Below are 15,217 nucleotides of genomic sequence, written 5' to 3' on the forward strand. Positions count from 1 at the left end.
GTTTTATGCATTTGTACAAGGCCTTAGTGAGACCACACCAGGAGTACTGTGTGCAGTTTTGGTTTGTACTGTGTGCAGTTTTGGTTTCCTTATTTGTATAATTGTGATAGAAGCCATTCAGAGAAGATTCACACGACTCATAGCTGGGTTGAGGGGCTTATCTGAGGAAGAAAGATGTTCCCATAGCCATTAAAGTTTAGAAGAATGAGAGCTGATCTTATCGAAACAATTGGGATTCTGAGGGGACTTGAAAGGGTGATGCTGAGAGGATGCTTCCCCTGTGGGACACATTTAAAAATAAGTGGTCTGCCATTTAAAACTGGCATGAGTTTGTTCTCTCTCTCAGACTCATTAGCCTGTGGAACAAAAGAAAAATGCTGGAAAATCTCAGCAGGTCTGGCAGCATCTGTATGTAGGGAGAGAAAAGAGCTAACGTTTTGAGTCCAATGACTCTTTGTCAAAGCTTTCTCCCATCTTTTCCTGTAACCCTTCACATTGTTTCTTTTCAAATAGCAGACTATAATATAATCTTTATTGTCACAAGTAGGCTTACATCAACACTGCAATGAAGTTACTGTGATAAGCCCCTAGTCGCCACATTCCGGCGCCTGTTCGGGTACACAGCGGGAGAATTCAGAATGTCCAAATTACCTAACAGCATGTCTTTTGGGACCTGTGGGAGGAAACCCACGCAGACACAGGGAGAACGTGCAGACTCTGCACAGACAGTGAACCGAGCCGGAAATCGAACCCGAGACCCTGGAGCTGTGAAGCACCAGTGCTACCCACTGTGCTACCGTGCCGCCCACACTAGTTCCCTTTTTGAATCATAGAATTCCTACAATGCAGAAGGAGGCCATTTGGCCCAACGGGTCAGCACTGACCCTCTGAAGGAGCACCCTACCTAAGCCCACTTTCCCGCACCATCCCTGCAACCTCATAACCTAACCTACACATCTTTGGACTCTTGAGGGGCAATTCAGCAATGTCTTTGAAAGCCTTGATTGAACCTACCTCCACTTCATTCCCAGGCAGTGCATTTCAGACCTTAACCACTCGCTGTGTGACAACGTTGCTGCATGAAACAGCTACAATGGGCTGAATAGTCTCCTCCTTATATAGTATCACTACATTTTTGATTATTAACTTTTCCAGTTCTCTGAACTTCTTTATCGGTTTGGGCACTGCTTTGGTGATTTTTTTCTACATCATAGCTTCACTGGATTTAGTGTCTGTTGCTTAAAGTAAATATGACAGTCATGATTTACCCACAAGAGGAAAGCGGAGTGTGATGAATCTCGAGTTAACCAGTTCCCTGACATGGTTGAAATTCAAAGTTGTGTCATCGGTAAGAATATTCCATTTGTTTCCTATTAGTTTATTTTCTGTAGGTTTGGTTTCAGCAGATTCAAATCCATAAACATGAGGTAGTTACTAATAAAGCCAACAGGGAATTAAAGAGAAACTTCTTTGCCCAGAGAATGGTTAAAATGTGGAACTTGCTGCCACAATGTGTATTTGAAGCCAGTAGCACGGATGTTTTTGAATGGAAGGTTATGCGAATATGTGGCACACAAACTAGGTCGCCTGAAAGGTCTGTTTATGTTGTATGTTCTATTTATTATTAAGTCAACAATTTAGTTTGAGGAGAGAGTAAAATGCAGTAGAATTTGCCCCTGATCATGTTGCTGATCACATTCAGGAGCAGTGAAATAGCAACGTCAAAACCGTGCATTTACAACCATGCTTTTGTACAGCCCCTGACAACCCCATCAGCCATGCTGGTTCCATTCAGGTCAGTGAATGCAAAACATCACCGTGAACCTCTGTGACAGTCTAAGCTGCTCAGCTCATCGGTGGCCAAGGAACATATTTCCACCTCTGACAGCAAGTCTGATTCTCTGATCTTGCAGCGAGAGGAGGAACCACCTCCTGGTGATGCGCACAGACTGCTGTGACAGCAATCCTACCTCGTACAGTTCAGCGTGCTGTGCTGACATCAGCGCTCCTGGTGAAACAGTAAACGTGTGATTAGTGTCACTGTATTCTTGCAGAAACGATGAATGCTGTAAACTGTTAGAGTCAAATGTGGCATAGGTTCGCAATATTGCTACAATTATGTGATACTCATTTTCAGGTTTGTGGATTTCAGCAATAAATGCATAACCTCTCTTGCAACACTCATTGCCAGGGGCTGATTCATAATGGAACAATGTGCCCTTAATGTAGCCTTGTCATAATGTGCTCTATTAGCCATGATTTCACAAAGTGCCCCTCGAGTGCATGCTGGAAGAAGCGGATATCTAATAAATGGTTAATTACAATATGTGCATTTCAGCCGGTGAAAACAACACTGTTCTATGGGTTGTGAAGTTTACTCAGAGAGCTACTTTGGAGTTTGCCACTGAATTTTGGGCATTTCATAATATGCAGCCTGCTGTTACATACAGGGCTGCAAACAGAACATGCTGTACGAGTCGTTTTATTTTAACACTTAGGACTGCTGGTCAAACTTCATAACTCTTGTTCAAGTGATCTTTTAAAGTTCATAAGATACAGGAGCAGAATTAGGCCATTTGGCCCATTAAGTCTGCTTTGCCATTCAATCATGGCTGACCTCAACCTGGCCTTCACTTCACCGTCCTGCCCGTTCTCCATAACCCTTTAACTCATTACCAATTAAAAATCTGTCTAACTCCTCCTTAAAGTTACTCACTGTCCCAGCATCCACCACACTCTGGGGTAGCGAATTCCACAGATTCATAACCCTTTCAGAGAAGTAATTTCTCCTCATCTCTGTTTTAAATTTGCTACCTCTTATTCTAAGACGGTGACCTCTCGTTTTATGCCCCACAAGTCTGCTCTAATCCTGGGGTGTTTCAATGTCATTAATTGATCTTGACTGAGACAGCCCATAGGTCTTCGCTTCTGCCCAGAACATTTCCCCATAGCTTTTGTTATTGAGATTATTCATCTTTTCTCTCCCTTTGGGAGCACCTCACCCTTGTCTGTGGCTTAGGGGCCGAAATCGGAAACGAGCTCAGTAGAGTCACTTCACAGACTGCGCTGAACCAGAGGGAAGAAAAGCAACGGAGACCTTCCAGATCTCCTGTCCAAATACTTCTTCCTCGACCAATATCACTTTTTAAAAACAAAAGGTTTATCTGGTTATTGTCACATTGCTGTTTGTGAAGTTTGCAATGCCCAACTTGGCTGCCGTGTTTCCTGCTTAACAACAATGACTGCACTTCAGAAGTGTTTCATTCTAAATTGCTCCTATACAGCCTGAAAGCAGCTGCATTAATGTAACGTTTTCTTTATGTAACTGAAACAGCATGTCAGCTCTGGTGCCCCTCTCCAATTTTCCATCTAGAGGCTGCCCCTCAGTGACATCATCAAAAGCACAGAGTTTCCACCTGTAAACTGAACCTTGGATGACGAATGATATTGTAGGCCTCGTCAAAAAGAAAAAGGAGGCATTTGTCAGGGCTAAAAGGCTGGGAACAGACGAAGCCTGTGTGGCATATAAGGAAAGTAGGAAGGAACTTAAGCAGGGAGTCAGGAGGGCTAGAAGGGGTCATGAAAAGTCATTGGCAAATAGGGTTAAGGAAAATCCCAAGGCTTTTTACACTTACATAAAAAGCAAGAGGGTAGCCAGGGAAAGGGTTGGCCCACTGAAGGATAGGCAAGGGAATCTATGTGTGGAGCCAGAGGAAATGGGCGAGGTACTAAATGAATACTTTGCATCAGTATTCACCAAAGAGAAGGAATTGGTAGATGTTGAGTCTGGAGAAGGGGGTGTAGATAGCCTGGGTCACATTGGGATCCAAAAAGACGAGGTGTTGGGTGTCTTAAAAAATATTAAGGTAGATAAGTCCCCAGGGCCGGATGGGATCTACCCCAGAATACTGAAGGAGGCTGGAGAGGAAATTGCTGAGGCCTTGACAGAAATCTTTGGATCCTCGCTGTCTTCAGGGGATGTCCCGGAGGACTGGAGAATAGCCAATGTTGTTCCTCTGTTTAAGAAGGGTGGCAGGGATAATCCCGGGAACTACAGGCCGGTGAGCCTTACTTCAGTGGTAGGGAAATTACTGGAGAGAATTCTTCGAGACAGGATCTACTCCCATTTGGAAGCAAATGGACGTATTAGTGAGAGGCAGCACGGTTTTGTGAAGGGGAGGTCGTGTCTCACTAACTTGATAAGAGTTTTTCGAGGAGGTCACTAAGATGATTGATGCAGGTAGGGCAGTAGATGTTGTCTATATGGACTTCAGTAAGGCCTTTGACAAGGTCCCTCATGGTAGACTAGTACAAAAGGTGAAGTCACACGGGATCAGGGGTGAACTGGCAAGGTGGATACAGAACTGGCTAGGCCATAGAAGGCAGAGGGTAGCAATGGAGGGATGCTTTTCTAATTGGAGGGCTGTGACCAGTGGTGTTCCACAGGGATCAGTGCTGGGACCTTTGCTCTTTGTAATATATATAAATGATTTGGAGGAAAATGTAACTGGTCTGATTAGTAAGTTTGCAGACGACACAAAGGTTGGTGGAATTGCGGATAGCGATGAGGACTGTCTGAGGATACAGCAGGATTTAGATTGTCTGGAGACTTGGGCGGAGAGATGGCAGATGGAGTTTAACCTGGACAAATGTGAGGTAATGCATTTTGGAAGGGCTAATGCAGGTAGGGAATATACAGTGAATGGTAGAACCCTCAAGAGTATTGAAAGTCAAAGAGATCTAGGAGTACAGGTCCACAGATCACTGAAAGGGGCTACACAGGTGGAGAAGGTAGTCAAGAAGGCATACGGCATGCTTGCCTTCATTGGCCGGGGCATTGAGTATAAGAATTGGCAAGTCATGTTGCAGCTGTATAGAACCTTAGTTAGGCCACACTTGGAGTATAGTGTTCAATTCTGGTCGCCACACTACCAGAAGGATGTGGAGGCTTTAGAGAGGGTGCAGAAGAGATTTACCAGAATGTTGCCTGGTATGGAGGGCATAAGCTATGAGGAGCGATTGAATAAACTCGGTTTGTTCTCACTGGAACGAAGGAGGTTGAGGGGCGACCTGATAGAGGTATACAAAATTATGAGTGGCATAGACAGAGTGGATAGTCAGAGGCTTTTCCCCAGGGTAGAGGGGTCAATTACTAGGGGGCATAGGTTTAAGGTGAGAGGGGCAAAGTTTAGAGTAGATGTACGAGGCAAGTTTTTTACGCAGAGGGTAGTGGGTGCCTGGAACTCACTACCGGAGGAGGTAGTGGAGGCAGGGACGATAGGGACATTTAAGGGGCATCTTGACAAATATATGAATAGGATGGGAATAGAAGGATACGGACCCAGGAAGTGTAGAAGATTGTAGCTTAGTCGGGCAGTATGGTCGGCACGGGCTTGGAGGGCCGAAGGGCCTGTTCCTGTGCTGTACATTTCTTTGTTCTTTGTTCTTTGGCACCTAGCTGTACCTCACCGCCACTGCTCCACCTCACTGCCACTGCGCCACCTCACCGCCACCGCTGTACCTCACCGCCACCGCTCCACCTCACCGCCACCGCTGTACCTCACCGCCACTGCTCCACCTCACTGCCACTGCACCACCTCACCGCCACCGCTGTACCTCACCGCCACCGCTCCACCTCACCGCCACCGCTGTACCTCACCGCCACTGCTCCACCTCACTGCCACTGCGCCACCTCACCGCCACCGCTGTACCTCACCGCCACCGCTCCACCTCACCGCCACCGCTGTACCTCACCGCCACCGCTCCACCTCACCGCCACCGCTCCACCTCACCGCCACCGCTCCACCTAACCACCACCACCGCTCCACCTCACCGCCACCGCTCCACCTCACCGCCACCGCTGTACCTCACCGCCACCGCTGTACCTCACCGCCACCGCTTCACCGCCACCGCTCCACCTCACCACCACCGCTCCACCTCACCGCCACCGCTGTACCTCACCGCCACCGCTCCACCTCACCGCCACCGCTCCACCTCACCGCCACCGCTGTACCTCACAGCCACCGCTCCACCTCACCGCCACCGCTCCACCTCACCGCCACCGCTGTACCTCACCGCCACCGCTCCACCTCACCGCCACCGCTCCACCTCACCGCCACCGCTCCACCTCACCGCCACCGCTCCACCTCACCGCCACCGCTCCACCTCACCGCCACCGCTCCACCTCACCGCCACCGCTCCACCTCACCGCCACCGCTCCACCTCACCGCCACCGCTCCACCTCACCGCCACCGCTCCACCTCACCGCCACCGCTCCACCTCACCGCCACCGCTCCACCTCACCGCCACCGCTGTACCTCACCGCCACCGCTCCACCTCACCGCCACCGCTCCACCTCACCGCCACCGCTGTACCTCACAGCCACCGCTCCACCTCACCGCCACCGCTGTACCTCACCGCCACCGCTCCACCTCACCGCCACCGCTCCACCTCACCGCCACCGCTCCACCTCACCGCCACCGCTCCACCTCACCGCCACCGCTCCACCTCACCGCCACCGCTCCACCTCACCGCCACCGCTCCACCTCACCGCCACCGCTCCACCTCACCGCCACCGCTCCACCTCACCGCCATCGCTCCACCTAACCACCACCACCGCTCCACCTCACCGCCACCGCTCCACCTCACCGCCACCGCTGTACCTCACCGCCACCGCTGTACCTCACCGCCACCGCTTCACCGCCACCGCTCCACCTCACCGCCACCGCTCCACCTCACCGCCACCGCTGTACCTCACCGCCACCGCTCCACCTCACCGCCACCGCTCCACCTCACCGCCACCGCTGTACCTCACAGCCACCGCTCCACCTCACCGCCACCGCTCCACCTCACCGCCACCGCTGTACCTCACCGCCACCGCTCCACCTCACCGCCACCGCTCCACCTCACCGCCACCGCTCCACCTCACCGCCACCGCTCCACCTCACCGCCACCGCTCCACCTCACCGCCACCGCTCCACCTCACCGCCACCGCTCCACCTCACCGCCACCGCTCCACCTCACCGCCACCGCTCCACCTCACCGCCACCGCTCCACCTCACCGCCACCGCTCCACCTCACCGCCACCGCTCCACCTCACCGCCATCGCTCCACCTCACCGCCACCGCTCCACCTCACCGCCACCGCTCCACCTCACCGCCATCGCTCCACCTAACCACCACCACCGCTCCACCTCACCGCCACCGCTCCACCTCACCGCCACCGCTGTACCTCACCGCCACCGCTGTACCTCACCGCCACCGCTTCACCGCCACCGCTGTACCTCACCGCCACCGCTGTACCTCACCGCCACCGCTGTACCTCACCGCCACCGCTTCACCGCCACCGCTCCACCTCACCGCCACCGCTCCACCTCACCGCCACCGCTCCACCTCACCGCCACCGCTCCACCTCACCGCCACCGCTCCACCTCACCGCCACCGCTCCACCTCACCGCCCCTGCTCCACCTCACCGCCACCGTTCCACCTCACCGTCACGCTCTACCTCACCGCCACTACTCCCGCTATGGGACAATTTGTTTTTATGTTTTATGTTTGTTTTTATAAGTTTAGAGTACCTAATTCAATTTTTGGAATTAAGGGGCAATTTTGCATGACCAATCCACCGAACCATTGGACTGTAGGTGGAAACCGGAGCATCCGGAGGAAACTCGCCCGGACACGGGAAGAAAGTACAAACTCCACACACATAGTCACCCAAGATCGGAATTGTACCAGGCCCCCTGGCGCTGTGATACAGCTGTGCTTGCCACTGTGCTGCCCCTCCTGTTCTGTATCGTTGTAGGATTCTAGTAGTGTCAATGCTTCTTTTCCTTTTTATCCAATTCAGGTGAAAATAAGATATTGCTCAGGATGGCAAGTTAGCACAGTGGTTAGCACTGTTGCTTCACAGCGCCAGGGAACGTGATTCGATTCCCCGCTGGGTCACTGTCTGTGCGGAGTCTGCACTTTCTCTCCGTGTCTGCGTGGGTTTCCTCCGGGTGCTTCGGTTTCCTCCCGCAGTCCAAAGATGTGCAGGTTCGGTGGATTGGCCGTGATAAATTGCCCTTAGCGTCCAAAAAGGTTAGGTGGGATTACTGGGTTACGGGGATAAGGTGGAGGCGTGGCTTAAGTAGCTGGAGCCGACTCGATGGGCCGAATAGCCTCCTTCTGCACTGTAAATTCTATGATGTGGAGATGCCGGCGTTGGACTGGGGTGAGCACAGTACGAAGTCTTACAACACCAGGTTAAAGTCCAACAGGTTTGTTTCGATGTAACTAGCTTTCGGAGCGCTGCTCCTTCCTCAGGTGAATGAAGAGGTCTGTTCCAGAAACACATATATAGACAGATTCAAAGATGCCAAACAATGCTTGGAATGCGACCATTAGCAGGTGATTAAATCTTTACAGATCCAGAGATGGGGTAACCCCAGGTTAAAGAGGTGTGAATTACATCAAGCCAGGACAGTTGGTAGGATTTCGCAGGCCAGATGGTGGGGGATGAATGTAATGTGACATGAATCCCAGGTCCCGGTTGAGGCCGCACTCATGTGTGCGGAACTTGGCTATAAGTTTCTGCTCGGCGATTCTGCGCTGTTGCGCGTCCTGAAGGCCGCCTTGGAGAACGCTTACCCGGAGATCAGAGGCTGAATGCCCTTGACTGCTGAAGTGTTCTCCGACTGGAAGGGAACATTCCTGCCTGGTGATTGTTGCGCGATGTCCGTTCATTCGTTGTTGCAGTGTCTGCATGGTCTCGCCAATGTACCACGCTTCGGGACATCCTTTCCTGCAGCGTATGAGGTAGACAACGTTGGCCGAGTCGCACGAGTACGTACCGCGTACCTGGTGGGTGGTGTTCTCACGTGTAATAGTGGTATCCATGTCAATGATCTGGCACGTCTTGCAGAGATTGCCATGGCAGGGTTGTGTGGTGTCGTGGTCACTGTTCTGAAGACTGGGTAGTTTGCTGCAAACAATGGTTCGTTTGAGGTTGCGCGGTTGTTTGAAGGCGCTCCGAAAGCTAGTTACATCGAAACAAACCTGTTGGACTTTAACCTGGTGTTGTAAGACTTCGTACTGTAAATTCTATGATTAGCCAGGGAATTCCACCATGAACCATGTATTGTGGCAAAAGATCTGTCATCAAACGTAGTTTTATTTACAGGTGACCGGGTGGTCTTGTGGATTCCTGAGTCAGGAGCTTGAAGCCTATTCAGTGGAGTTCATTGCCTGATGAGACAGGCACCACAATCAATAGCTCTTGAAGGCTTGCTACAATTATAAAATCTCTCGTGTGTGTCAGCCTGATGGTTCAACATTGATTATTTACATCCCAGGTCAACTTGCTATTTAATAAGCAGCGCTCCGAAAGCTAGTGACATCGAAACAAACCTGTTGGACTTTAACCTGGTGTTGTAAGACTTCGTACTGTGCTATTTAATAGGCAGTGCACCTAGCTCAGTCCTAAATGACGTAGATGTAGGGTGGCTAAATAACCCAACATAAACAAGGGAGAGCCATTTCTATATTCCACACCTCCTGCATTTAAATAATGGGTACAGCAGACCAGTATAATTACCATTTTGACAAGCTGCAGATTTGGGTGGGTTTAGTGAGGTCCTTCCCGGCACTAAAAGCATTGGGAATGACCCTGTTATTGAACGGCATTCTATTATTTTTTGGGGGTATCGGCAGGGCTCCCGATTCCTGCACTGAGGAGCTCCGTTTGGCGATCATTCGCCTACCCCCCCCCCCCCCCCCCCCCCCCCCGCCCAAACTTCCCCATTGAGGGGTCCTCGAGCCCCAAGCACCCCACCTCATAGGGGCAGGGCATCCCAAGGCCTAATCCCCAGCACAGGCAAAATGCCACCGGGGCATCTTGGCACTGGCACCCTGGCAATGCCCCTGCCAGGCTGGCAAGGTGATAGTGCCCAGGTGCCATCAACAGTGCCAGGGTGCCAACCTGTCCAGCGGTCAGCCACCTGGGGCCTCCGATCACCTGGGAACCCCCCCCAAGTGCTGTTCCGCCTGGTCCCTGTTTGGAAACCAGTGCTAAATGGCACTGGGCTGGGGACTCCTCGGCAACGCTGATGTCTACGTCTGGTTAGTTCTGGCGTAGACATGGTTAAGTGAGCTTAACTGCACACTTAACTATGCAAATATAGATACTGCCCCTTGTGGGCAGGATCCAGATCGTAACGTCTCCTGAGATTGCATTAGATCTCGTGGGGTGTAGTGACCATCGAGAATTCCAGACGAGGCCTCTCGCGGGATTTTCCGGCTGCACACCGTCCCAATTTTGGCAGGTCACAGCTGAGAAATAACTCGCTCAGAGTTTTATGGGTTTCCATTTTACTCTCTTGGAATGTGGGCACAACTGTCGAGTTGGTAACTTATTGCTTGCTTTTCCCCGGAGATGATTTGAATCAAACTCCGAACACACGACTGACCAGACTGGTTCTAGGATTCGTTTGTAAACCGATGAGTTTCTCTGACAATCTGGCAGTTTACGAGGGTAGGGTGCTATTTCCAAGGGCCGGTGCAGAATGGCCTCCTTCTGCACTGTAATTCTATAATTCTCTGATTATTTCTCTGGTGCCAGCCTGGATTTGCTGCATTCATGTTCAGATATTGCCATGAAGGGTTTGAGCTCTAGAGTTGCTCACCCTGTACCATAATTACAAAAGCAGGAGCACAGTATAGGTATGGGATTAGTCTTGTATATTTAGCAAACCCAGTGGTTCTGCTGAAATTTTGGTGAAGAGCTACATGAGAAGGCGCAGCTTCACAGTGTAGAAAATAGTTGCACTGTCTTTCCTCCAATTTCTCTTTTCCTTACCTAATGGCCTACTTCTGTTTCTGTATTCCTACCTACACTGATTGAGAAATGGTTAGTCTCATACCAGGGAGGAGGTACACTTTACAGCACTACTTGTTCAAAGCGTTGCAAATTACTGTAGAAATGTACCAGAATGGGCACTATCTGCTGCTACTGTGTCCTGACTAACCCTTGCAGTGTTGGCTGTGTGGTGTCAAGCCTGATCTGCTTTATTGGGGTAGTGGCCGCTGCATTGAATTTTGGAAAATTAGTGAGCATCATGTGGGGTCTCTTGGAAGGGATTGTAGTTACTGGTTTGGGGAAAGAAAAGGGGTGGGTGCGATTCTCCCTTCGTGTTGTGTCCGGCTCACCTCCCGCTAATCCCGGAGAATAGTGGGAGAGCCCCTTAAGTAGGGTTCTTACCAAACGGAGAATGATGCTCCTGGCCCTTGGCACGCAATTGAGGGCGGGAACCCTACTTACATATTTAAATGAGTATTTAAACCTATTTAAATATGCATTTCCGGATTTTAGTCGGAGACTCCAGAATTCACCACCCCTGCTGGCGCAGCATGAGGGCGGTGGGAAGCACTACTGATCTCCATCAACGGAGATCAGATGTGATGACCACGCCACGAGGGATCTTCAGTGACCCCATAGTGGGGTGTCGGTGACTTGTGGGGGGAGGGGAAAGGGGTGGAATGGGGGACTGTAAGGTTGTTTGGAGATCAGGGCACCCTTTAAAAAGGCCGTACCGATTGCCGAGGAGCTGGCCTGGCCGGCGTATTTAGGCTCTGCATATCTCTTTCCCAGCAGGACTCTCTCCCAAGCTCCAAAAAATGACTTGCATGTAGGTGGATTGCGATGGGAATCGTGCCGGAACAGTTGGCGGCGTTATCCCCCGTTTTACCGCCTGAAATGGAACTTGGGGCAGGATTTTCCGGCGACTAGGAAATTCCTGCACGAGATCAACAGACCTTTACATGGTTCCCATCCCATCCGTGCCAATCTTGCGGCAGGCACGGCCGAAAAATCTAGCACTTAGTTATTTTTGTGGGAGAATTCCAGCCAAGATATTAGTCTTTAAAAAAATAAATTTAGAGTACCCAATTCATTTTTCCCAATTAAGGGGCAATTTAGCATGGCTAATCCACCTACCCTGCACATCTTAGGGTTGTGGGGCGAAACCCACACCAACACGGGGAGAATGTGCAAACTCCACACGGACAGTGACCCAGTACTGGGATTGAACCTGGGACCTCAGCGCCATGATGCAGCGGTGCTAACCACTGCGCCGCCGTGCTGCCCACAAGATGTTAGTCTTGAGTCATTCAGAAAGAAACTTGTGTAGAAATTGATTCGACTACATTTGGTGTACTGCGCACAGTTATAGAACATAAGAACATAAATAGCAGTAGCTGCTCGAGCCTGTTCCACCATTCCGTTAGATCATGGCTCATCTGATTGTGCCTTTAACTTCACTTCCGTGCCTGACCCAATCACCCTTGACTGTCTTGTCTGTCAGAAAGCTATCTCAGTCAGACTTGAATATATTCAATGGCCCAGCCTCCACTGTTCTCTGAGGAAGAGAATTCCGAAGAGTAATGACTTGCAGAGGTTACGAGAGAAGAAATTCTTCCTCATCTCCATCATAAATTGGTAACGACTTCTTTTGAAACTGTGTCCCCTAGTTATAGAATCCCCAGGAGGAGAAGCATCCTCTCTGCACCTACTCTGTCAAATGCCCTCAGAATCTTATGTTTCAGTGAGATAATTTCTCATTCTTTATAGTCCCAACCTGCTCAACCTTTCCCCATAAGATAATTCTTTGATCCCAGGAATCGCTCTAGTGTCCCTTTTCTGAACCCCCTCCAATGCAAATAAGAAAAACAAAATTGTATGCAGTCCTCTAATCACGGTCTTGTCAATGTCCTGTACAGTTGTAGCAAGACCTCCCTACTTGTATACCCCAACCCCCTTGCAATAAAGGCCAGCATTCCATTTACCTTCTTAATTACTCGCAGTATCTGCATATTAACGTTTTGTGATTCATGTATAAGAATACCTGAGCATTTTGCAGTCATTTTCAATTTTCAATTTAAATACAGTTCTCTTTTTTTTTTATTCTTCCCACTGGACAACCTCACGTTTTCCCACATTATACTCCATCTTGCAAATTTTTGACCACTCTCTTTATAAAAAAAAAGCCTGCAAGTTTTAGATAGGAGATGTCCTTCTCACAACTTGCTTTCCTCCCTATCTCTGTATCGTCATCAAATTTGGCTACTATACAGTTGGTCCCTTCATCATTCTTTTACCATGAAACATTTGCAACAAAGCGCATGTTGATCAAGATCAGGCAGTTCAAGGAGCAGCACGGTGTCACACTGGTTAGCACTGTTGCCTCATGGAGCCGAGGACCTGGGTTCGATCCCGGCCCCGGGTCACTGTCCGTGTGGAGTTTGCACATTCTTCCCGTGCCTGCGTGGGTCTCACCCCTACAACCCAAAGATGTGCAGGACAGGTGGATTGGCCATGCTAAATTGCCCCCTTTAAAAAAAAAAAAAGATTGTGTTGTTCACAGTAGGACACTCTCTTGGATACCTGAATTGAAATAAAACAGGCTTCCTTTGCAAGCCAGAACATCAATCTTATTCTCGGAGTGAGATACTTCAGTTACGTGAAGAGACTGGAGAAATTGGTGTTGTTCTCCTTGGAGGCAGAGACAGGAGATTTTATAGGAGCATTCAAAATAATGAAGAGTTTTGATGGAGTAACTAAAGAGAAACTGTTACCGGTAACCAGAGAACACAAATCTATGATAATTGGCACAAGAACCAGAGGCAACTTGAGGAAAAACATTTTTATAGAATGAGTATCGAATGATGATCTGGAATGCACTGCCTGGAAGAAATGGAAATTGATTATAAAGTGAAACTTTTAAAAGGGAATTCGATACATACAAAAAGAAGAACAGCTAAGGAGAAGGAGCAGGGTAATGGGACTAATTGGACAGCTCTTTCAAAGAACCAGCACAGGCGCAATGGGCCAAATATCTGCCTCCTGCAACCTCTGGTGATTTTTTCTTAAATCAACTGCACCTATCCTGTGATTGTCCATCACAATGCCTCCCAGAACCATGTAATTGTCAATTGAACCCACAGACCGTGCACATTCTTGCTAACCTATTCAGGTCTGCCTTGTAGGCTAAAGATTTTATCTGGCTTGATTTTCTCAGAACTCATCTGATATTTGAACCCTTCGCCATAATGAACAGTATGACTGGATCAGTTTTGTTAGTAAATCTTCAAATTGAAAACTCTCTTCACAATAAGACTAACTAAACTTCCTTAACTTCTCAAAAATCTTAAAGAGATCTACTCAAGGGGCAAGGCAAGGGAAAGGAGATAGATTGAATGGAGGGAATTGAAGCATCCGAGATAAGCAATCCTCTGTGCTGATAAGCAAGCCCCTAAACTGTGGCAAAAATGATGCCAGCTATTTTCTTCAGCTAATTTTTAAAATCGCATTCTCTCTTTCAGTTTCTCAGAGCAGCGTCAGCTTGAAGAAACAGAGGAGTCGGAGCTTTTTCAACTCGTTCCTATGTTGCTTTCGAGACTACAATGTGGATTCGACGACCTGCAACAGCAACAGCAATGCTCAGATCACCACTGTGGAGGAGAATGGGTCGATTGGCAAGGTGCGTTTTCCCTCTGTTTTTATTGATCAAGCATTTGGTGACGGAATTTCCGGATGCATCTGGGGTGACAACTTATTCTTTCCGTTGCTACCGAGTAATTCCCAAAGTAGACAAAATACTAATCTGCTCCATTAAGAAATCAGTTGTCAGTCAGAATGGATTCAGATCAGGAACTTTTACTCATGAGTGCAATGATGCTGCTCCTGGCCAGAACCAAGTATTATCAGCTACTTGCTTCACAATTTAAAAATACGCCGGTATAGGGGCTGGTTTAGCACAGGGCTAAATAGCTGGCTTTTGAAGCAGGCCAGCAGCACGGTTCAATTCAGCCTTCCCGAACAGGCGCCGGAATGTGGCGACTAGGGGCTTTTCACAGGAACTTCATTTGAAGCCTACTTGTGACGTTACGCGATTTTCATTTTTCATTTCATTTATTTCCATCCTTAAACTGAAAGTTGCAGACATTTTGGTAATAGATTTGTTGAGATGTTTGGCAGCAGGTTGAAGTACCTTTCAGAATGTCTCTGTTCTGACGCTATTTCATGACTAATTGACTACTTAAAGCACTTGGCTTTCTCACAAAGGATTCCAATAATGAAGACTTTGCATATTTAGAGACGGGATTACAGATGGGGCCCTAAAGTATTTTTGGCAAAGGTGCAAACTGCTCCTACCTTTTAAATCTTGGAGCACGTTCAGAC

General features: G+C 49.1%; 1 protein-coding gene across 1 annotated transcript in view; it reads left to right on the forward strand.

Annotated features, from left to right (window-relative positions):
• LOC140425678 (CTD small phosphatase-like protein) overlaps positions 1-15,217 on the forward strand; it is a 180,105-nt gene that overhangs the window by 66,080 nt on the left and 98,808 nt on the right. Inside the window, exons 3-4 of the mRNA XM_072510174.1 lie at positions 1,276-1,348; positions 14,359-14,516. Of these exons, the coding sequence (XP_072366275.1) occupies positions 1,276-1,348; positions 14,359-14,516 (231 nt within the window). The remainder of the gene's footprint in view (positions 1-1,275; positions 1,349-14,358; positions 14,517-15,217) is intronic.

This window comes from Scyliorhinus torazame, chromosome 6 (assembly GCF_047496885.1).
Source record: "Scyliorhinus torazame isolate Kashiwa2021f chromosome 6, sScyTor2.1, whole genome shotgun sequence".
Classification (NCBI taxonomy): Eukaryota; Metazoa; Chordata; class Chondrichthyes; order Carcharhiniformes; family Scyliorhinidae; genus Scyliorhinus; species Scyliorhinus torazame.